At 40.0% G+C, this 25,006-nt stretch overlaps 1 protein-coding gene across 2 annotated transcripts; it reads right to left on the bottom strand.

Annotated features, from left to right (window-relative positions):
• Nucleotides 1-305: 305 nt before the first annotated feature.
• macroh2a1 (macroH2A.1 histone) lies at nt 306-25,006 on the bottom strand. Of its 2 annotated transcripts, none has more exons than XM_084729956.1 (9): nt 24,662-25,006; nt 22,185-22,385; nt 21,622-21,728; nt 21,236-21,427; nt 19,498-19,602; nt 13,960-14,059; nt 8,301-8,390; nt 2,558-2,732; nt 306-1,864 (listed from the first exon to the last, which is right to left on the bottom strand). In XM_084729956.1, the coding sequence occupies exons 2-9, from the start codon at nt 22,354-22,356 to the stop codon at nt 1,699-1,701; spliced, it is 1,107 nt and encodes a 368-aa protein (XP_084586082.1). In that variant the 5' UTR covers nt 22,357-22,385; nt 24,662-25,006; the 3' UTR covers nt 306-1,698. The 2 variants fall into 2 exon arrangements, with proteins under 2 accessions (XP_084586082.1, XP_084586083.1); XM_084729957.1 differs by lacking the exon at nt 13,960-14,059 and adding an exon at nt 11,681-11,771 and having other exon boundaries at nt 24,662-25,001.

The raw sequence follows: 25,006 nt of genomic DNA, 5'->3' as shown, positions 1-25,006 counted from the left end.
CTTTCTGTTAAATCAAATAAATGTTGCATGTCATCCTTCTGCCATTTGTTCTGCAACAAATGTGCTCACTTATTATTACATTTAATAGACACACTTCTGTCCTTTTACAATTGAACTTTCACACACACTCTCTCTTAATGTTATGAGGCCCACAGTTCCTAGCAGCATCCTCACGGCCAGTATGAAACAGACAGTGATCTCATAATTTAAAAAGGAGCAAAATGTTTTTTTTAAAGGTATTTTATTACCGGAGTGTGTACAGACCTTTAGTAGAATCATTGATTGTAGCAATTATTTAGAAAGCATTTTACATCTTTTTTTTTTCCATAAGAAAGTTAGGCTTTTGAAAAGTCCAAATGCAGCAGAGCAGTCGGTTTCCTCGTACTCGTCCCGTCAATCCAATCAAGTCAAATCCAACTCAAATCGACTCAAAGCGTCTGTGTGTGAAGAGGCCTGCTGCTGCGGCACAGAAAATGGCTGAGATGAAAAATCCAATTCTTGATTACAGGGAGCCATCTAGTGGCGGCTGAGTGAAAGAGCAAACTGAAAGTGACCGCAGAGAGCCTGTAATTCCAGCAAAAATGAGTACATTTTGTTTAATGGCTTAACAAAGACGAAACACACACACAAAAAACAATTACTTTTTTTTTTTTTGCTTGCAAATCACCTGCGCCTTTTAGAGTCAGTGTGAAAATTAAAATATAAAATAAAAATCTATGTTACAGTCCAATATTTTACTATAACATTTCAATAACAAATACTCCATCTATATAAACACTCATAGGAACACACAATATAAACCATTCGTGCCCTGCAAAAACCTCCAATCTCCACTTGTACCATTTTATGTCAGAAATTGTTTGTTATTTTTTTACTGTAAATGACGACCGACAGGTGTTCAGTTTACAGTCGTGATGTATAGTATATAATATATGGACATTTACATGACAAGTTAACTGATTTTTTTTTTTTTTCAACTGAAGTTTTTTGGAAATTCAAGGTCTCTGCAGCACACAAGGAAACAAAATTTCCTTTGCAACACAGGAATTTGCAACACACAACACAAAAACGAAAACTCAATCCATAGTTCTGTTATGTTAGTCTCCTAAAGACCAAAGTAGAGCAAACTGAACTTTTCTTTATGCTTCACCTTTTCATTATACAGTACTATTAACAACAGAGATGCTCCAAAACGCACAATCGATACCAAAAAATACACTGAATTAAGTGTCTGGTGTTTTTGAGATCAAAACAAAGAGGATAGCCGTTTTTACTGCCATTACATGCATAAACCCGTATTCATCGGACTTCTCTGGAAGCCTTGTAGGTAATTGAGGTGTAGCTCCTCTCATAACATCTTTTACCGTAAATACCATGAAAATTAAATCTTGAAGTGAGTCTTTTCACTTGTTGAATCTGTTTTGTGTGGCACCGTTTGTATTAAAAGACCGCAGAATGAACAGTGCACTTTTACATTTAAACGCCAGAGGTGAACAAGTAAATAAGAAATTAAAAACAATATAGGAAAAATACAAACATAATGCAAAAACAAGTTCCCGGCCTATAGAAAGATTCTTCTTTTTCTTCTCTTCATATTATTCATAACAAATCACTAATAAACACCTTCCTATTTCCTCGCAGGGAAAAAACAGAGTGAGGGGGAAAAAACAGGGAGAAGGAGGTGAAAACTCCAAACTCTTAGCTCGTCTCCAGCTTGGCCATTTCCTGCACGTAGATCCCGATGCTTTCGCTGTCAAACAGCACGAAGTAGACGGTCTTGATGGTGGAAGACATGGTGGCCACAAAGTAGCTGGAGATGGCCTTAAGGATCAGCTGGGCCGCCGTCTGCTTCGGGAAACCGTTCCTGACAGGAAAGAACACACTTAGTGAAATGTGGTCAAACGCTGGAGAGACTTGTCATCTTTTATTTACTTGATCGTAACTGTGGTAATCATTATTTCTGAGCTCAGCATACAAATATAGTTTATTTACTGGACAGTATTATGCTTAGTCTGAACTGGAGGACCAGCTCGGTTAACTGGGTATTTTTCTTTTTTTCTAAAATTGTTGGGATGTTGTGTAAAACGTAAATAAAAACAGAATAAAATGATTAAAAAAAATGCCTGCAAGAAAGTTGGCACAGGAGCATTTTTACCACTGTGATACATCACCTTTTCATTTAAGCATTTGGGAACTGAGGACACTACTTGTTGAAGTTTTTTAAAGTCAAGAATGCCACTCATGGTGTAATGAAGACATGAGAGAAGACATTTATCCAGTCAGGTTTCTTGGTCTGGAAGCAGGTTTACAAAGTGTTCATATTACCACACTTTTTAGCAAACGACTTCCAGTTTTGGACTAAACTAAAGCCAAAGTGAAAACACTCTCAGGATGATATATGGTACGCTGGTGATCTACAGGATGGGTCGCAGTCTGAACAACACAAAATCAACAGCATCTTGTTTTACAAGCACCAGGAGTGGGACAAAAACACCTCAAAATAAGGGACTGCATGACGCATCGTTTATCATTTGTGTTTCTTCCAGTGTTTTCTTACCTTCCGCTTCCGATGGATGGGAAGGCCACAGACTTGAGTTTCTTCTCGTCGGCCAGAGCCAGGCAGTTCTTCACCGTCTTGTCCAGCAGCTCCTCACACTTGTCGGAGCCCCAGCCTGGACTGTTACAGTGGATGACGTACTTAGCGGGCAGACCGAAGCCGGCAGTCAACACAGCTGAGGGATGGAGAGCAGAGAGGATGAGGAACGGTTAGTGAGGCGAGAAGGAAAGAGGACAGGACATAAAGATAAGGACAGAGCAGAGGAGGTGAGGGACCAGAAAGGAAACGTAATTCAGATAGAAAAGCAAAAAAAACGAAAGGCCGTATCTAGTGTCAATGTTTGGTTTGACCGTTTCGGTCGGCTGTAAAAACATGGCGGTGCAACATGACACCCTCCATGGCAGAGGACCCACTCCCTCTGCAGATATAAAGGGCTCAATCTAAGGTAACAAAAACAGAATGATTCAGGATGTTTTGCGAAATTAAATTATAACATCTACCAAAGTGTTGACAGTTTAAATACTCATAAACACAACAACACAAAATGAGACAAGAAACTGGATGACATTCATCTTCAACTGTCAGAAAAAACCATGCTGCCATTTCTAAACTTACAGCAAATAGAACTTCCTGGCACAACATTGAAAACAATAATAAAAGAATGATGTCTGTAGTCAGACACAGCTGCCCAGCTGCCATCTGCATTACTTAGCAAAATCCTTACCTCAAACCTACTTTTCTAAGACAAACTGTTGAGCATCATGTGCAAGTTTTGTTTAGTCAGACAGTGCGTGAACTTGTTCACCTGGATTTCCTCATCATGTCCATCGTCTACAGTCAAAAACTGCTTCATTAAACAGTTTTGTCAGAAGTCAAAACCCACAAGTTGAGTTTGGAGGCCTGAGATGCTAAAATAACACTTTGCCTTGTGGAAACTCTATGTAGCAAATCTCCAAGAGCTTAAAACAGTTTGGCCGGGGTATTACATCGAGGTGGGCTGGAGAAATCACTTCTCCAGAGCGCTGGAGAGGAGAAACTTAAAGGAGAACAGGAACAAGGATGAGAGGAAGAAGAGAGGAGGAATCAGAGAGAAGAAGAGAAGACAAGAGAACAGAGGAGTGGAACCAGCAGCTGTAGACAGTCAGGGTGCCTCAGCCAAAGCCCCTGAACTCTGTGAAGAGAGAAAGTCTCGTCAGAGTTTATTAGCCCACAGCGAACGTGTGACTGGACCCGAGTCAGAGCTGAAGACGAGCTGATTTCCAGATGGCACACAGAGAGAGGATGGAGAGACTTCACACAGCAGAGCAAGAGCCGCTCACACCACATGTGTGATCTGGTTGTGAGGTAAAGTGTGTGGATGTGGATGATGATGATGATGATGATGGGTTTTGTGGTGTTTTACGCTTTGGGAAGGAGGAACAGTGTGTGGTGGTGTTCGTGCACTGCACATCTGGAGATCAGCTGTCAATCAAACTATGAGGACAGCACTGCAACATTTCTGTTGTTTTTTGAGCTTCTGTAGACGACGTTCTTTACTGTCAAGTCAGCCATGTTCCTATAGCAGCTAATGACAACCTACTTCTTTTATTCCAAAAAACAAAACAAAAAGGTGATGTTCCTGCCGGAATTATGAATCTGATTACTTCTTATATGTGCAACAGAACTGTTTGTACAAAAGACCCACGAGGTGTCATTCTATATTTTTTCTTCCAGTTCCTTTCAGACCAGAGTGACAAAGTAATTGCTTCTTTTGTCCAGCCAACAGTCCAAAACCCAAAGACTCTTAATCTATTATCATAAAAGACAAAGAAAAGCAACAAATCCTGACATTAAAGAAGCTGAAAAAAGTAAATATTTGAAACAGTAAACATTTGCCATCAAATGGATGAAAATAGGGATCATTTTCTTTTGATCACCTAGAAAGATCTGGCTTCACAAATTATCTTTCTGCTACAGTGGAAAAGCACCAGTGTCGTGTCTTTTTCTTGTCTGGAGGTGAGCTCTGGCATAAAAATGGCAAAATCACAGCAGAAAAAAAGTTAACAGCTGCCAGCTTTTTAACGTTCACACCGTTTGCAACCCTGGTGCTAATTTGCCATTTTTAGCTTGTAGGTTGTTGGTGTTATTTAGGGACTTTGAATACAAGCGTCAAATAGCAGATGTAGATACAGACGAGGTTTTGGTTTATTCATCAGATTTGTTGACAATAAGAAAAATACAGAATGTCAGCACGTGTACCAATCAGCCAGTTATCAATCAACAAAGGTTTTGTATTAAGTGTGATGGGGGTGGTAGTTCCTCCCTGTCTTTTCCTTTTACCCAAACCTTTTGGGATGGTTTTCATTGAGAAATAATCATGAGGTGTGGTTCAGCTGTGTGTTGTGGAAATAACATCACTGTGATGTGCACACACATCCACTGGAGTTGTTAATCATGTGTCGAAGCTCAGGTGTGAAAGCGAGCAGCAGCTGAATGAGTATTACAGAGACACCAGCTTTAGGAAAGCTTCACTGATGACACACTTCAGCTTCCCCAGATCAAGGACTTTTCTTTGAAAACCGGCTTTTTTATTTCAGGATTCACCCAACACCGACTTTCACTGAACTGTAGAAACAAGATGGAGCTCAGCGCTCACAAGAGCAGGGACCAGCGCTGGCGAGGCCCGGTCCGAGGGAACTGCTGACTGTTAGCTGGCTACTAGGTAAGCTAACCCACATCCCAGATGTTTCTCTGTTCTTGGAAATCAGTCCAGTTTCCCTGTCCACACACTCTAGATTAGGGCTAGTATCACATACTTGTGAGTACCACAAAAATAAAATTTTTGAAGTTCTGCTCACGTGGCCTGCTACTCGACCTCAGCCTCTTTCTTCCCTGCACGTCAACACTGCAGTCCTCTACATCAGAAGAGCACAACACACAAAGTCCTTCACAACTTTTCTTGCAAAGCAACAAGTAAACAGGCCTAACAGGCAGTGAACAGACCAGGAATTCACACCGGTATTTATAACAAACACCATTTTCTGAATGGAATCAATAGATCCATTCATAGAGGGAAAGTAAATCTCTACAGAGTATTTGTGTCGAGCTCAACTTTGGTGAACTTTGGCACAGGAATTTGCGCTATTGATCAATTCTAAACCACAGTGAGAGTGTTGATCTTTGAAGGATCAGAGTCAAAAATAAAATTAATCCTGTTTCAGTAGCTTAACATCATTTATCCTTTTATAACCATATTTTACCTAATGAGAAGTAATTAATTAGTTAGTGTTAGTGTTTGGTCTATAAAATGCTAAAAAAAAAATGTCTGTGACAGTTACCTAAAGCCCAAGGTGATGTGATCAAATTTACTGATGAAACCTAAATTTATTGATGAATCTTAAGTTCTACCTCACGTTTAGAGTATTAAAGCTGTGGTAGGCAGTACTGTTTTGGCAACAATGGACAATAATTCCATTATAACTCTTCAGCATACTGTAAATCAACTGGTCTGAGAGAAAACTATTAAGACTTCTGTATCTCCTCTTGGCTCAGTTTTAGGAAATCTGGACTGTAACAGCAGACAAATTGATCACAGGTCATCTTAGCGTTCCTATTGGCTGTTCTACTTGTGCAGCTGTGCGTGCACGTTCCTTTGGAGAGACCCTGAATCAATGGCGGAAACTCCTGCAGGAAAAGATGCTGCAAAACTGAATTATCAGAAGGAGAATCTTAAGAAGAGTCCAGCTAAAGAGCAACATGCTCAGCTACTGTCCACGACCGCTTACGATTGCTCCTGTAAACTATTGCATGCTGTCGTCTGATAGGAGGGGCTCAGGACGGAGAAAATGAAACCTAACTGACGTCCTGGAGATGAGACTCAACAATCAATCAACTGATTTTAAGTCCTCTACCTACTGCAGCTTTAAGTTCAACTTGTTCTTGAATAACTTGGTGGATAACTCCGGTCCCTGCCTGGCCTCAGAATTGGGAAGTTTGTTGGCAAACTCCAGGTGAGCAAATACTTTTTACAAGTATTTTAAACATCCTGAAGAATTTGTTTGACGGCTGTTCTGAACCAGGTCTGGTCAGGATGACCGTTTGGCCGATCCAGATCCCCAGAATCCCTGACAGCCTCCACTGGCTCGAGGTTCAGTCACCTGGTAATCTATTTATGAGCTCCGCACAGAGACCGGGATTATGATGCTGAGCTAACTTGGCTGAATGTGAGACAGCGCGGTGGTGAGGGTGGGGAGTGTTTGAGAAAGTGAGTGTGAGTGATGAATAATGAGAGAGAGACAGATGGAGAAAGAATAAGACAAGGACAGAAAGACGGAGTGGAGACAAATGGACTGAAAGATAAAATAATCTGTAAGGGCTCAAATAATATGGCTCTCAGAAGACTGATGCCTTAAGTCGCCAAGAACAGACATTACGTGCCAATACTAAATGTCTTTGATCATTTTCTTGACAAAAATATCAAAGAGTCTCTTAAAAAAGTTAAATAATGAAAAGGGAACTCTGGCAACATTTAACCTTTAAGAAAAGACTGAATTAGTCAAATCTGTGTGTTCATGTCCAAAGGGCTGATCATTGCTGCAGTGTCCTGACATCATTTGCTGAGTGTAGAAGCAGACGCCAAAAGAACTCAGCCCTGTTTAGCTTGGTGTGTGTGTGAAGAGAGATTTACGGGACACACTGACATCACTGTCATAGGAGCCGGGTGGTGCTTGAGTAGATCAATACGCACTTTGTAACTCCTTCAATGATGACATTGGAAGAAAGTCATGAAACCTCAGTGTTTCTGGGGCAAAAACAAACAGAAAACTGCAGCGTTGCTATTTGTGATGTGAGCTGAGGTTTACCTTCACACTCAATAGGATACGGAAGTTTAACTATTGAAGCAAAGCGAAGGTATCTTCAAGAAGAATGCTCCCTGTGTTTCATTAGTGGCCCCACTTCTCCTCATTCACTCAGCCTTTAGCATGATGTAACAGCTTACGCTGCACAGAGGCCACTTGGAAAGCAGTGGGCAGGGGAGCTGCATCAGTTTATGACTGATAAAGTTCTGTTTTGTGATCAGTATCATGATTATCAGAGCCATTATTCCCGCAGGTTTATAATATCTTGCAAGACAAACATTTTTTCCCCATGCGCGAAATGTAAATAAATAAATTAGGGATTATATACATTTATACATCAGTAGGATTTGTCCGAGCTGTTCGTGAGGACACCAGAAAGACCAGGATGTCAAATACCAGTGTTTTTGGTTGGTAAAGCGTCCCAAGCACAATGTAATAATGAGGGGAAAAAAGTAAATATAAGCAGAGGGCAGTGTCTGTGCAGATACAGACACCACCGCACCCTTCTAGTGGATCATAAGTGATGATTGAAAGTTATGATGTTCATATGCATCTATACATTGTTTTTGGGGAAAGATTTGTGTATTATACCTTTAGTAAAGAAAATGTTTAAAGTCATCTTTTTTTTAATGTAATATGTATAATAACATCAGCCAATGCAGATTAATCAGTCAGACAATTATCTGGAATTCTGAGGTAATCAGTCTGTTGCTAATAAACAGTATTATTTGCATGTTGAATACAAGCAGGTCAAATTAAAATTGTTTGAACTTTGTGACATCTAATTTAAAGTCATGCCAGCAAAGCCTGTCTTGATGCAGGCTGATCCCAAACTTGGCAAAACCTTCTGGCTCCTCGGTCAGAAATGACAAACTCTGACGATATTATCTGTTCTGTGCACGTACCGCCAGCCACCTCCAGAGGGCCGTTTTTCTTCTTCAGCTCCTGCAGCGCTTCAGTGAACTCCTTCCCTCCCTTCTTTTCCAGGGCAGAGCCTGTAAATGAAACAGAGGATTGGAGTGATTACATCCTCACGTGGAGCCGACAGACAAACAGACAGACAGCACGAAAGAGCAGAGGTGATGTCATGCAGAAAGACAGGCGAGCAGGCAGACATGGAGACAAACAGACAGACAGGTAGGCAGGCAGGCAGACAACGATGCTGTCAATCATTTCACCTGGCTTCTCTCTGAACCTCTGAGCTCTCATGCAGAACACTGAGCCTCTGTTACTTTATTTGTGAGACTCAGGAAAAGTCTCATAAATGAAGCACAAAGTTTCAAAGCTGCTATCTGACAAGTGACTCATTGTGAGTAAGTTAAACTAATGTATTAAAGCCCCGGTCCGTAATTACTTCCCTCTGTCCTCACATAATGGCTTGTTTGCAGGGCGCTGAGAGTATTTTCTTTCACTCGCAAATTACAGAGTGAAGAGTTTGTTTAAAAAGGAAAAAGGGCTAACAGCGTGTTACAAATGAAAATGTAAAAGCATTGCCATGTTTGCACACACATTTGAAATAACACAGTGAAGGCAGCGATGTAAATTAAACCCTGGAGAGAAGGAATATACATTAAGAACTGAAGAAGCTACTGAAACCGTTTGTTTCCTACTTATTTTGATGGCTAAAGGAAGTTGATCCCGCTACTTCAGATTTACTCAGAGCTAAATAGAGAAGCCACAAAGAAAAACCTGAGAGGAGATTCAAATCTACCAGAGTCAGAGAAATCAATGTTCTAGCTACAATTTCATTAAAAACAGGCAGGAGAGAAAAATACAATAAGGTTAAGGTCAACCTCTTAAAGAAAGGTTAGTGGAATAAAGCTCTTCAATTTATTTAACAGCCAATACAAGCAGATAAAAAACAATATTTGTAGTTTAACAGCTTGTTGTATAGTCACTAAGAGTTACATTTATTTTCTTTTTTGATTCAAATGACAAGTGATCCAACACTCTGGAGCTTCAAGACATGAATATGTCAATCACAAATTTTGTGGATTTTTTTTCTTTCTAAGCAGCTGAAGTGACAGCACGGCCGAGGGGACGCAGGTCACAGGAAATGAACTGAGTCCCAGATCGTCCACACTTCAGCCGAGTGGAGCAAAGCAACGATGAGCAGCAGCATGATATCAGAATTACACTGACAGAGAGATACACTCATGTATGCATTACACGATGCATTCAACTGCTCCGTGTAGATCACATTTCTGTTAACGCTGCATCTTCCATACGACTAACAGCACCTCAATATTTGATGACGATTAAGAGTAACATATAGTAATGTGCAGCACACTGGTCATCGATACATCCCTGCTTTTTCACATCTTGTGAACATCATCATCATCATCATCATGTGAAAATAAATCTGCACAGACTTGAAAGTTGCTTGAAACAGAACCTTTACTGTGGTCACTTTGATGTTTCTGGTAAAGTTAGATAAGCATCGTGTAAATAATGCATGGGTCTGTCTCAGGAAGCAGGATTACTAAGTTTCTAGTTATCGGGTGTTCAGACTGAAAGGAGGCCGCATTGGTGAGGGCGTGTTGATTCAGGTACCACTAAGTCAACAGTGAACTACAATCCAGGAAGACCGGTTTAAGTGGCCGGTACAGATCCATTAGCTTGATGGCTCGTCAAACACAAAACCTCTGCCCAGCCTTTGTAATACTGAGACAGGATTATAAAACTCTGCAGCATTTATTTCATCTTTTGCCAATTGCAAGAAAACAGTAGAAATACTTTTGCCTTGTTAGCTGACAGGATGTCGCATGGTGGCAAAAGTTCAATGTCTTTAAACTTAAACAGCACCCCCACTGAGCTACTCTGTGTAAACAGATATCTGTATATGAATGCAGAATCAGTGAGCAAGAGACAAGGTTTTGGTATCAGAAGTGTTTTGGTTTCCATTTGCAGTCTGATTAATCTTGACAAATCATTTTAAAGCAGGCTTTGGTTGAATGCAGATATATTTTGTGGAGAGCAAAGGAGGTGAAACACTTTGAGTGAAATGCAATGTCAGAACCCATCACTAGCTTTTCATTATTGTTTGGTTGTTGTTGTTTTTTTTATTTATCTGCATTCAAATGCAATAGGGATGGCCCAATCCGATACTCAACATTTTAATAAGAAGCTGTAGTATTGCATAACTGAGTCATGTTGTAGGCTGCGCATTTCTTCCTTCATGGGAGTAGAATATTTGTTTCACAGGATGAGCATGGTGTTTTGGATGGCAGGTTAAGCAAAGTGCCTCCTTAAAAATGTATTATTAACACCTTAATTGCTCATCAGACATGATAAAGTGGTATCAAGCCATCCCTAATATGCAACAAACAATCCAGTCGTAGACATCATCCCTAAACTCCAACTCCATTCTTGCATCTAAAGTTGCCAGTTGGATTACAAACAATGACTGGCGCATGAAAAGGAAGTCTTGGCCGCATATCTGCTATCCAGACATCTGATGGCTACACCAGAAGCTCCAAAACATTGGCCGTTTCCCCAAGAGGCTAAATCGTCGACGAGAGGGCAGCTTCACAGATTCTGACATGGCCACTGAGCCAACGCTGTCAAATAAATGAGAGGGCTTCTTTTTCTTTTTCTTTTTTTTTTAAAGCAGTGCTGTTGTCTGTTCTTTCTGCTTCCATCCATGATGTTGATGTTCCAGTTTATCCAGCTAACTTCATCAATCCTGCTTTGAGAGACAGACCTCAGTTGCAAGCAAGAACTGTTTTGAAAACGCTTCATTTGTGGTGCAGAAAAATGCAAGAAAAATCAGCTGCCAACCAGCAGCCTTTTTTTTTAATGTGGTAAACGGCTCAATTCAAATAATCCTTTTCACAATGTCTACATTGAGATTGTCTTCTGGGTGAGGTTTATTGAAAACATAGCGTGTGACTGCAACGCTCTTTGGCAGCCGACTTTCTAATCTTGGAAACTGGAGTTTCCCACAAGCACTTAATTGCCTACATAAAATAGTCCCTGCTTGCACATTTCAAGCCTCTGCAAGTTAATTTTCACTCATGATACAATAATAGTTCTTTCAGTCAATGTTTCACCAAATTACACAAATACTACAATGAGGCATTAACAGTGAGAACGAGCAGGGAGTTGGGTTATGGGTTGAAAAGCTTTTCTTCAGGCTGGCTAAATAACAAAGCAGAATAAAAAGTGTGCTGATGCTGCTGCTGCTGCAATGTTTGTCCACAGACTGCAGTGAGGACTATCTGGAGTATGCAGACAGAGAGCAGACAGGCACTGGCGGTCTCCGCGGTGTCAATGGTTCCTTTACCTACTTCACCACCTGTATAGAGGGAGGAGTTGGTCGGGTGAACGACAGCGTCGCTCTCCACGATGGAAATGTCGGCTTGGACAACTTGCAACTACAGACGACAACAACGACAAACAACAGGCAAACAACATGGTGGTAAAAACACAGTGAGTGACCAGGAGCAACAAGATGTGACCAAAAAAGTAGAAAAAAAAAGGATGAGTGAGAAGAAAAAGAAGAAAAGAGACAAGTGAGCACGCTCCTTATTGGCTGAGGACATCACAGGAGACACGGTGGGTCACATTATGTGATTAGGAAGCAGGACTACACAGTTAGACAGATTTACTTCAAAGTAAATAAATAAATACTGTAAATTACCCCAAACTGTCTCTTCAACACACAAGATTACATTGCTTGAGTGCATTTTAAAATATTCCAGTTTTATTTCATAGTTTTTAAATTGTGAACATGAAAAAAACAAACATTTTTTCAATCTGTTTTCTGACTAAATGTGTCGTCCTGACTTCTTGGCTCATTAAAATGAGCAGAGACTTTTATGACTGCACTCCAGGCCACCGACCTCACAGTCAGGCTGCAGGGAGCAACTAACAAGAGGCTTTCTGTCAGTTTTTCTTTTGCAAATTGGTGTGTTATTTCATTCTAATAACCATCCTAAAAAGACAGTGAGAATCAAAAAGCTCTGGCAGCCATCTGAAAGGAGGACGACCTGGAATGAACCTCAACACATCTACATGATGGGAAGAGCAAGCAGGTTTGCTGCTCTGAGGAGCTTTGATAAAATCCTTGAATGTTTCCACAGAAATTCATGTCTTGCTGCTGGTAATTTTAATTCATGTATAATTTTCTACTGATCTGTAAGAGAAGACCCTTCTGATTTCTCAAAGAGGAGAAAAGGTCTTCACCAGGTTTTCCCACTGCGAGCAACAACACCAACAAATCCTTTCATTTCCTGTGAGATGACCAACCAGGAGTCATCAACAACCGCTCCTGAACAGAACAGACGGTTACAGATGAAGGTTTCCAGGTTGGCAGACATCAGTGGCAAATCATATAACTGTAATTTCACTGACGCACATTCAAAAATGATTCAGAGGCAGTACTCGGAGGACTGCTGCACCTTTCACAGAGGCTTTAAGTATCTGATTGAGCTTTTATTTACACTAAATCTGTCTTACTGAGATGTTTAGAAGGCCAAAATTTAAAGAAACAAAACTAATATTTGCCTATTAAAAGTTCTTTAACTGCATCAAACCTTAAGCTTGTTTTCAGCAAAAATATCAGTTGTTTCAAACGTTGGTTTAAACTGAGTTTCATTTAATTTCTCCTGGTATCCAAAATGTGTATTTCCTGCTACAAGAGGACACTGATCTCCATAGATGAATAAGATTAGGATAAACTTCCTTTTCTGAGTTTACAAGGAGCTCATCAAATAAAGGTTCCAGGAATAAACCGCTTTTCTGTTACTAAACATTATGACTTTTTTTCTTTCTTGGACAGATCTTAAGTGGAGGCAAAACATTTCTGTAAACATGATAGCTAGCCTGAAATGAGTGAATTAAGGATTTATTTTGACCAAACCAGAGTTGGTGATTTTTGGAACAGTAGGAAATCTGGCCAAGACGGTTTTGGTGAGTTTTATTTTTTTAGTTTGAATGAAGTGTGTTTTACAGAGTTAACATGGCAAATAAAGCTTGTATTAGTCCGGTAAAAGTGAGATCAGTAGTATTTTTCGGTTTAACGAAGAAAATAATTGAAATCGTCTGAGAGCAAAAGCTCGCACACATCCCCCAGCTTTCGACTTACCGTATTTAAACAAAGTTATCTTCCTTTTTTTCCACACACAACAGAAGGATGACATTTTTGCTTTATGTGGACTACTAATCTGAGGTGATTCCATTTTGCCTCCAGTCTGTTTTGTTTTGTTTCCTCTAAGTAAAAAGAACAACAAATGCATTTGCATTAGTATTTTTTATTTTAAGTCTGAACTGTTTTTCAATAGGCCAAATAAATGTGAAGAAATTTGTGATTTTTTTTTTCCCAGAGAACTTAAAATAAAGAGTTGTAGTGAAGCCAGACATAATTTAATCAATATCTCTTCCACTGTCCAACATCCTAAATGATCACAACGTTGCCCACAGTGTGAATGAAAAGACCTGGTGGAAGAAGCTACTTCAAATCAGTGGAGAAGTAGTCCAGCTGTTGAACATTCAAGGATTTTAAATCTCAAACCTCACTGGGACCAGCTAGGATGGAGGAAGCAGGGGACAAGGGGAGCTCACCTAGATCATCTTTAAGTTCAAGTTCAGCATTGGTGGGGTTGATGACCCCCTCCACGTCAAAGCCAGCCAAGTTACTGACCTCGCTGTGGATAAGGTTGAGCTGCGGAGGGGGAGGCAGCGAGGGGGGAGGCATGCCGAGGAGGAGGGAGAGCAAGAAGGAAGAAGCAAAGCCATTAAAACCAGATTCACACCACTGCTGACAGGGATACCTTGACTTTTTGATCATTTATAGATCTGCAAGTAAATGCAACATGTGTTTGTGTGCACTGACATGTATAATTTAATGCCTTCATGTAGACTGACAATCTTCAATCAATGTGCAGAGCCATATGAACAGGAGTATAAAATCACCTCCTGGACATATTTTACATAATAATGCCGAAATATCAACATTAATCAGCAGTGACTCAGACCTCTGGATCATCACTTTTATAAATATGTTTTGAAACTGTGACGACTCAAAGAATTCGAGAGAGGACAGCAGCCCTGCTGGTGCATTGATTGAGAAATGCTAAATTATTTACAATGTCAATGGAAACAGCCTGGATAATTAGGGCCACCCTGGTGAAACACAGACAAATGTCCACAAACAAGACGGATGGATACAATATGTGGAGGGTTGACAAATACGGCTCAATCGGTCATTTTGACTTGTGCTACTAATAACATAAACAACAGTTCTGTTCAATTCAAGTGCCCCGTTAAGTCCCAGAGCCTTGAAACTGATGCAGTTAAATAAAACCCATCCATCATTCACCTTATTACATCTGTGCTTTTCCTACTGTGACATGTCATTATTGTGATATGTCATTTTGTTTGCATCTAACAAACACTCCCGTTCAAAAGTTTGGAATCATCTGATACAAAAGTTTTGAGTTTGTCGTTTTGAGCTTGCAGAAAGTTCTCTTTACAAAGAAGGGTTTACAAAAAATTCTAGTTATGTACAAGGAGAGAGAAACACTGTACAGTGGTTCAACCAAGGGACAGAAAGAGGTAAAGATACCTCTGAGTGGGGCTGGGTGATTAGCTGAAAAATGAATACAACAAAATGTTTCATTGCAGTTGTTACTGGTAATTATTGACTGGGCACATCTTCTCACTCCATGCCATACTTGCCAACCTTCCCAATTTCCCTGGGAGGCCCACATTTTTCATTGCCCTCTCCTGGTTTCCTCCCAAGGTCACAATTCTTCTGCTTTTGTCCAGATTTATGAAATTTCCGCAGCTTTTTGTTGCTATGTAAAGGGGCACATTTTTTTCTAAGAGTAACCCAACTAACAGAGCCTTAGAAAAACATTTGTAAAATATTCACATTCTGAGCTAACGTAATCAAATTCAAAACTGAAGGCACCAGAATGCAGGAAACTAAGTCTATGAAGCTCAAATCTCCAAGGACAACCCTCAACTTTAGTTCCGAAATCCTCCATATTTCTGAGGTCTCAGTGTTGGCAAAGTGTGTTTCTCTTGACTGTTTCTCTTGTTGTGTCACGTCTCAGTGACACCTGTTAAATAACTGATTGGTTGCTTGTCATTCCAAGCACACTCCATTATCAAGGGACAGTTAATTATAAGCTTCCATGGCAGTTTGCTTTCAATGCATTTAAGCAAAACTTCTGAACATTATATTGAATAATTTTCTTACTACTGTTGATGAAGTGTCTGCTTCCAATACACCACATCACCATTTTCTTTTCTTGTCCAGGCCTAACTCTGAGCAACAGTTAAATAAGAATATAAAAAGTGACCAGTCATTGGTAACATAAATTAGAGAACTGTGCAGATTTAAAGAGGAACAGCTTCTTTACCAGTCCAACTGCATGTCATTCAGCATGATCTAGGGTCACTTATATACTTAATTATAGCAGGTGATTCCAAACTTTTGATCAGTGGTATATATATTCAAAGCAAGCTAAGACTGAAACATGTCAAAATGCCAAGGTATCCTTCTAAATGAAAGAATTATCAATGCACAGGCCAAACCCTATTAGTATCTCAGAGTCCAAAACTCATTAATCATCTCTTATACAAACACATTTAACCTCTAAGCATTTAATCTTGATAATAAAAGGCCCAAATTGTCACAAAATGAAGCAGTGAGAGTGAAAGCAGTGACAACAGAGCAGCAATTTAAAGCGTGTGACTGACTGAGGCGGGAAAAGCGCAGCTACGATAATTAAGTCTATAAAACAGAAACGGTCTCGTTTTTCTGTTCATGGGTTCATTATCTTAATCAGTGGGAGGTTAACTGCATTCATTTGATTAATTATCATCCACTGATTTGAGCAGCTGCTGTAATCTGTGGTCAGCGACAGAGTCGAGCACCGAGCCCTTTCACTAATGAAGAGGGTCGGACGACAGCAGACTACCGAGTGTTTAAAGTCAAATTTCACATGAATGCAAAGACATCTAGGGATGTGTATTAAAATAACCATGAGCCAAGACAGCGTGTGTAGAAACTCTAATATTCCAGCCTTAAGAAATAGGCAGAAAATGTCATTTTTAATGCATTTAACATGTTTTCTGACACTACAGCCTGCGAGGTTCAAATAAATTAATTAAAACAGCTAAAGATGACTAAGAGAGTGTCATTATGCTTTAAAGAAAGAATGTGTAAATAATTAATGCAGAATCAGAATGTGTGAGTTACTACATCATGTCAGGATAATTTGTCAGTATTACACAATATAGGAAATTAGTATTAGCATCTGCACGGTAGATCAAAGCATGAAGTGCCATTAGCAGCAGTTAAAGTCACAACTGAGCTGAACCGTTGAGCTCTGGAAGTAAATTTCCCACATTTGTTCCTCTACGGAGGGTATTTCATTTCTTTTTATTAGATGTTAACAGTGTCATAAGAGTTTTCGTGACTAGGAAGATTGTAAAGAAAACACACTCCAATCATTCCTATCCTAACTGTTCTATGTTGTACTACACTCACTGAGTGTTCAGCGCATATGTTGGTTTTAGGGTCATAGTTTGGCATGTTTTCAGTACATCAGGGCCACCAAAAATATACAGAAAATAACATATTCATTTAGAAAAAATTCAAACATACGACAGTGGCTCATTGTCCATAATTCTTGCTGTAACAGTTAACACACTTAACACTACAAATTTCTGTTCAACATGTGATAGAAGTAGATATAAATGGACAATTTGTAAAGTAATTGGGCACAGGGCATACCGAACCCAGGAAGCTGCATACCAAACCAAATCCTGAACGGTTCAGGACAAATACACATACCGTTACATCCCTAATAATATAATAATATATATTTTTAATTGCTTTTTTCAGCATAATGAGTGTGCACAAGAGCGCAAATCACAGCAAAATAACAATTACTATTAGCTATTAGCAGTGTTTAAAATGAGGGAACAGGGAATCAGTGACACTTCTTGCATCATCCTTGAGTCATTCATTTTCCTTCTCACAGTGTCGTTCCCCTGCCTTTCATGTTTTCAAACTCAAATCTATTTTTATAAACTTCTGATCTTCATGATCTTGTGATCTTGGAACTTGATCATTTAAAAAAAAAAAAAAACTCTGACAGGGCTTAGATGAGACTCCGGGCAAATTTACTTCCATGTCTCAGTTCAATAAAAAGGGTTAAAAAGAGGATTGTTTTTTATGCCCAGCAGGAGCAAAGCGAGGGGAGCTAACAGATCTAACAGCTCTACAGCAGACAAGCAGTTAACACAGCATTCATGCTGCTACTTTAAACACTTTAAACTTAGCGCGCTGCTCTGTTGTGTAGCAGTATAAGCTCATACATGAAGTCTGGTGAATCATAGCAGATTTGTTGGGAAGTACAGCACGGTGGAAACGTACATCTATAGAACAAAATATCACAAACAGATCTCTTTCTATAAAGCAGAGCAGGGGCCTCATTTATAAAACTGTGTGTAGGATTCACCTTAAAATGTGGACGAATCACAGGAAGTGCTTATGCACAAAAATATTCTGATTTATAAAACAGGGGCTAAGCACGTCCTACACTGGTTTCCCTTTTTAAATCGCGCGTGCAGCAACGTGGCGCACATTTTGCAAACATCATGAAACGCCCATAATTGCCTATAAATGGTCCATGAAACGCTCCAAGTTAATATTAATCCAAAGTGACTCCATGAAGGCGATCGTGGTAAACACAGACAGAAAGGCTAAAAATATATTTCACAGTCTGAATCAAAGTCTTGTTGTGCAGGTTAAGACAAGAAAAGATGTCAGAGTGGCAGCATGTGGCGAACGCTGTGAATGATTCTGCCTCACAAGGTCAGACAGCTGCAGAAATTAATTAAAAAAGAAGTCGTCCGACATAAAAGAAGCAAAAAAAATAGTTACAGGCAGTGTGTGTGAGTGTGTGTGTGCCACAGGCAGGGAAAAAAAAGAGGACACCTCGCTCTTTTGATGAGAAACTGGCAGTAATTATCGGGGAATCCCTCCTGAGTAGAGCGTTGGAGGGGGACACAGAGACAACGGGTCATTCAGGTAGCCTACATTATCTGTACTCCCCTGTTTGAAATAAGAGTAACACGAACGCACCAAAGGTACAGATTAATGTACAAAAATAATCAGAACTCGAGTCCACACAGAAATAAAACCATCTAAAAGCCACAGAAAATAAACGCATTATAAAACACAGTATATCTGCCCAAGTGAAGCATAAAAGCGGCATCAGCGTAAATGTAATTTCTCCTGATATTCCCTTTATTACTTATGAGAATAAATTTCAGAACATGCAAGTATTGTTCAATAATGACAAACTGTTTGTATTCATTATCCTAAATCATGTTTTTGTGTGTGTGTACTCCAGGGAGCGTCAATCAAACAGGTGTTTGTTTATTAAGAACGCCTTTTATCCAGTTTTGTAAATTAACTCTTCACGTATGATAAGCCTCAGGCAATATTTCGATTTACTTCACACAGCGGCATCGATGCCACGCCATTTCTCAGGCTTCATCCTCCTGCCCTCGGAGCTGTAGTATCTCCTTCCTCCAGTTTACGAGCATACGCACGAGTCAGAGTTACTGTTGAGGCCTGCACGTTCTCACGCCAAGTTCATTTTTCACAAATCTCAAAGTCTGCTTAGAGAGTGACATACACCTTCTTTTGTGCATATGCAACATTTATAAATGAAGCCCCTGATAACTAATAAAAAAAAAACCATCATATCATCTTTGATTGATTCCATCTGGCTCAGTTATGATGGGGAGGTAAATATAAAAGACTGAATATAAAGATTTAACTTAAGTCTCCGTGCAAGTACTTCTAAAGGGAACCCTGTAGCTGAGCATGACTGAAAAGGTCATAAAATTTTCTTATTTCTTTGAGTTCAGAAATATAAATAAATACAGTACATCGGCCTTGGAACTCCATTTTTGAACAAAAAGTCTTGTATTAGCCTCTTTAGTCTGGCATGAATTAGGTGTCAGTTTATCCTGTACTTCGATCATTCAACAGAGACTAAACTGTAGTGTATAATATATTTAGCTTTGGCCTGGGGTCGGGGTTTGGTATATTTCTAGAGACAGAAAACTGACCTTCTGACCCAGGAAGAGGCTCTTGGTGGAGAGCACGGTGAAACTGTCTGGAGATCCCTCTGTGGTGCTGTCTGCTGACGCTGCCTTGCTCACCTCACCCTGCTTCTGTTGAGGACAAAGAATACACGTTGATACTGTGAGACACTTCAATTTTCCCCAAAGGGAGTGTTGTTTTCTGTATGGGACCGAAAGGCTTCAGGGTTAGCTACAGTATCACCGCTACCTGTTTTACTACAATTTTGTCTCAGGGCTGTGCTGTTAGTTAGATTTTACTTGGTTCTGGATGTTAATTCAACTGTTCTCTAAAAAATAGTTGCTAGATTGTTACAAAACATGTTAGCCGTTTCACCTGTAACATCTTGGATGTGTGCAGTTTATTGTGAAGGAACCCTTGAACATACATATGCAGACAGAATAACCTGTCCCAAGAAAAAATAAATCTGACGTCAGTACCTATAATTTAAGCTCTACTTTCTGCACATCATCACTCACTGTCTTAGCACAGAAACACAGGAAATAAATGAATATGAGCATCAGTCCACATCTTATTTTGTTGTGTTAATATTTACAAGTTTGAGTAAATACTCACTATCGGTACAGGTGGGGGAAAAAAATGTAATAAATTCTCAGATGCATTGCGATTCTCTCTTGAAAGGTTATGAATCGATACAGATTACTCAGAAATTTCTCTAACAGTCTTGCAAGACGTGGCTGTACCTTCTTTACGTCTGAACCAAGTGGATGGTGAAACATAACAGACATGAACGCAGGATATGGCAAAGCATGAGCAACTGTACAGGGATAGCAGCACCCCCTGCCTTCTATAAAGTTGAAGGGAAAAGGGACCGGGACAAGAGCAACACTGTATTCATTTCTCATCGAATCACACCAAAGTTTGCTTGTAAACGGACCGATTTTGCATCGCTACTTATTTCAGTTGAGTTACTTGCTGTTGTGAATGTTGTTTGTTTGACACTGTTACTCAGATTACAGGATTGAATGCTCAAAAGATGCTCTATCACTGGAGTGACGTGTCCATTGAGCTGCACTGTAAAATAATACCTTGAATTTTCCTACTTCCATCTACCATGTAGGTAAATTTGAATAAAACCCCTTTGGAGTTTGAGTTCCTGCTCAGATATGAGCAGAACTGCAGATGCGCTCGACTGTAAGATGATACCTGGTGGTTAATTTAACTAAAACATGTTTACTTTGTTTCTGAGTTCCTGCTCAGGGTATTGGGTATGTTGTCAGAGGTAAACAAATGTGCATGTTGTTTTTAACTTGATGTCATGCATATAAATCGACCAGCATAACGAAAGAACAAAATTAAGTGGTTAAACAGGTACAATTAAATATTTCTGGTGCGCTTAAGATGCAGCACACGATTCTGCAGAAAGATAGTTGAACGCTGAGTCTCATTCATGGGTTGTCAAAGTAGTGATACTTCTAAGAATGACACTGACAAATCAACTATCTTACCAACCTATGACTTTTCTAAAGCCTGAAAACAAAGCCACGAGGAGGAGCAGAAATCTAGTTCTCTCTCAGACCATGCGAATTACAACATGCCAAAATATTATTATGGAACTTTTGACACCAAAAATAAACTGCCTACCCAAGTTTAAACAGCCACACAAACTTAAACGTAACTCTTCAGAATGAAACTTTCTCCACAAACAGATTCATTGTTAATCACAAAACACCAAACTTGTGGTCTGTTCATGTGAAGCACTACCTTGGCCTTCCCTCCCGCCTTTTTCCCACTCAGTTTCTTGGTCACTGATTTCTTGACTGGCTTGGATTTCTTCTCGGGGGCAGGTGAGACGGGTGTCTCCAGTTTTCCCTTTGCTCCTCTCTTCTTAGCCAGCAGCTCTGGGTGGATGTTGGGCAGGACTCCACCTGCTGCGATAGTCACACCTTTCAGCAACTGAGACAGGAAGACAAAAGTTACTGGAGTTCACACGGTGCCACACTGCTTGGAAGGTAAGAAATCACTGATTCTGTCCTTCAAGTGTCTGATTCGAGAACTTAAAATTAAATGTGACGTAATTTCAAATTTATCTACAAGATAAATGTCATGTCTAAAATGTTTTATTTTTCCAGATATGTGCAGCAGCTGACCTGGTTCAACTCCTCGTCGTTGGCGATGGCAAGCAGGATGTGTCGTGGTGTGACGCGACCCTTCTTGTTGTCTCTGGCTGCATTTCCTGCCAACTCCAAGATCTCAGCTACAGGGGTGAAAAAAACAGTTATCAGAGGAGTCCGTCAATAAATATTGCAGAGAAAAAGCAGTTTATGTCTCTAAATGTTTAGGTAAACTCAATTAAAGATAACAGACTAACTTTGACGGTTTTTTTTCCTCTGCATAATTAGTATAAAGTGGAAAAATTAATTAATATACATGAGAATGGAGCAAAAGCCCACAACTGGACTCAAAGAGCATGTGTGCCTCCAAATGTAACCAAACAACTTTTTTTTACCAGGAGATTATGTCTCTGAATTTGATATATGAACAGCTTTGAAGTATTTCCTCAACAGTATCTTCAAACTGTCAATTCTGAGCGCATATTACTAAATATAATTATTCTGTAAACATTAAGTCAACAGTAAAACATCTGTGGTAAGTAGTAAACTTTCCTTTGTATTCAAATACACCTTCTCTCCTGTCCAAAAAGAAATCTCACCAGTGAGATACTCGAGGACGGCGGCCAGATAGACGGGCGCCCCCACCCCGATTCGATATTTGGGCAGGCCCCTCTTGATGTAGCGCAGCATGCGGCCCACGGGGAAGATGACCCCGGCCTTAGTGGACCGAGACGTCTTGGTCGACTTCTTCTTTCCTCCTCGGCTGGACATGGTGCTGAGAACGCTACCAGTGTTGGGCTCTGCAGAGACACATCAACCAGGATCCATTAACAAATCTGAATGTGACAGAAGTATCTAAAACCATGTTTAAAACAATAAAATACCAACTTCTGCCAGTATTTTTTTTCCTTTTTATTTATTTATTTTATTTTATTATTGTTATGCACAGCAGTCTATTAATCACCCTCTTTCAAAGCCTCCAGAGGTTATTTCTTTGCTTTCATTAACTTAATAACAACAAATTTCCTAAATGCGTCTGCATGAGAAAACCACAGAAGACAGCCCGCCTCCAGTTCAGGAAATTTATTTTGACAGACTTTAATATTTTATATATTTATATTAATTACCCGAGATCCACATTAGGCTTTTTGTGTGTTATTCAGATCACCCTTAGGCCAAAGAACAGCCTAAATGTCACACTAACTGTAGGAAGACTTGGATTATCTTATTATAAGAGCAACACTGCTGTCAGATCACTGCTGCAAACGGATATTTTATTAATAACGCGTGCTATTAGCATCCTGGGACTGGTAAATTATTAAAGGGATAGTTCACCCAAAAATGAAAATTCAGCCATTATCTATTCACCCTCATGCCAACTGAGGGTTGGGTTTAGTTTTTAGTCCACAAAACAATGCTGGACTTTCACAGGAAAACAGTGTTGCAGAATCTCCAAAAACAAGGTAACTGAATGGCGAGGTTTAGATTACACCAGACGAGCATTATCGAGGTATTTTATGTTCTTTTGCTGTTGTTTTTTTATTTGGGAAATTCTGCAACACTGTTTTCCTGTAAAACTCGATATATAGCTAAAAAACCTATCACGATAGAGAAGTTTCTCATTGGTCCATATTGATAATTATTGATCATGTAGGTAGTGACTGACGATATGTTGTGATCTCCACTATTTTAAAGGGCTGCAACTAATGATTATTTTTACTGTAGATCAATCTAATGATTATTTTCTCAATTTATCGATTAATCAATCCTGTCACAATCTTGTCGGTTTGAAAAAAAAGGCCAAACATGTGGCGCACACAGATGTACTTTATGTAACGATTATCCTCAGTACTGATGAATCTGTTGATCATTTTCTCCACTAATTGATTAGTTGTTTGGTCCATAAAAATGTTGATTAGTGTTTCCTACAGTCCAAAATGATGTCCTCAAATGTCTTTGTTTTGCCAACAAATATTAACCCAATGATATGTTTTTTGATAAATAATCATAAGTAATGTTGATATTATGACTAAGTAGGTAGAGACAAACAACAGAACACCTGGAACAGTCAGTTAAGTTCAGAAAGACATCCCATTACTGTGATGTCACCTTTAACACCTGATTAATTTATGCCATATCACAATATAATAATATCAGAAATCTATCATGATGTCTAGTCTCATATTACAATACAATATAATACTGACATATTGCACAGCCCTAGGATGAGTAGATAATGACAAGATTTTCATTTTTGGGTGAACTATACCTTTAAATGTATATATGCATGTGGCTATGATTTTTTATATTAAACTCAAATAAAAACTCTAAAATTCCAAGTCGAGCTCGTGGATAATTTTATGACAAGTAATTTTTTTTAATGATTGAGGTCCTTTTTTTTTTATTGTACCAGATGCAGACACCAATTAGCGGTCTGTTACTGAATCAATTAGCCCCACCAAAGGCCAGGCTGCTTCATAAACCTGCTCTAATGAAAAGGATTTCACACATATTATTTCAAACGTAACGATAACCGTGTCAGTAACGGCGTTATTATTGAGCGGCAGGAAGAAGAAACCACATCTGCAGCGTTCGTGCACTCCGGTCAGGTGTATGTTATCGTTAGTAGGTGGGTTTAACCGCCACACTGGGCATTTCTTTCTGCTGGCCAACGACAAAACACCGATTTCCGCATGCCAACAGTCCGCCGATTGACTCGAGCCGGTTCATTTGTTAAATCCACACACCGAGACACCGAACTAACGACTATGATCGAGCTGTCAGACGACATGATGACATTTTCCCGTTCAGGTCAACGGGCTTTCGGGTGGAAATAAACCCCGGCAGAGGAGAGCAGAGCGGCGGCAGGCAGGCAGCTGCCCGCTCCTCCTTCCCTCCCCTCCCCGCCTGTCAGCTCCCTCCAGCAGCTCGGTCTCCGCTGTCGGCCTCCATTGCCAGGAAAGCACGAAATGGCAACGTTAACGGCTCGGTTCGGCGAGAGGAGACCGGCTCGGCCGACGAGAAGCGACCGCACTCGACCCGACACGACGGCGTGTAAACCCGGCGAATTACTTACAAAACAAGGGCACGGCGAAAAAAATGTCTCCGGTTCTCCGGTAACAAGCCTGGGCAGAGTCCTCGACTCCCACAATCCACAGCGAATTGAAATATCGGAGCGAGCAGCGCTGCAACTGCTGGAGAGCTGAGAGCAAACCTGCTGAATGTGAATCTGCTGCCGAGATGATCTTTAACCCTTTACACCTTTATTCCGTGCAAGAAAACACGTGGTTTGAGCCGAAATTGCTGACTGTTTCCCCGGCGGATCGATCCTAATTCTCAAATTTAAGCTTTCTTGCAGTCGCATTAAAAATAGCGTGAATTTACTTGGTACATCAAACTCTTTGACCAGGGGCGTCACTAA

Source organism: Lutjanus erythropterus, chromosome 11 (genome assembly GCF_056507025.1).
Source record: "Lutjanus erythropterus isolate fLutEry1 chromosome 11, fLutEry1.hap2, whole genome shotgun sequence".
Taxonomy (NCBI): domain Eukaryota; kingdom Metazoa; phylum Chordata; class Actinopteri; order Lutjaniformes; family Lutjanidae; genus Lutjanus; species Lutjanus erythropterus.
This window is presented reverse-complemented; position numbering and strand designations above follow the sequence as displayed.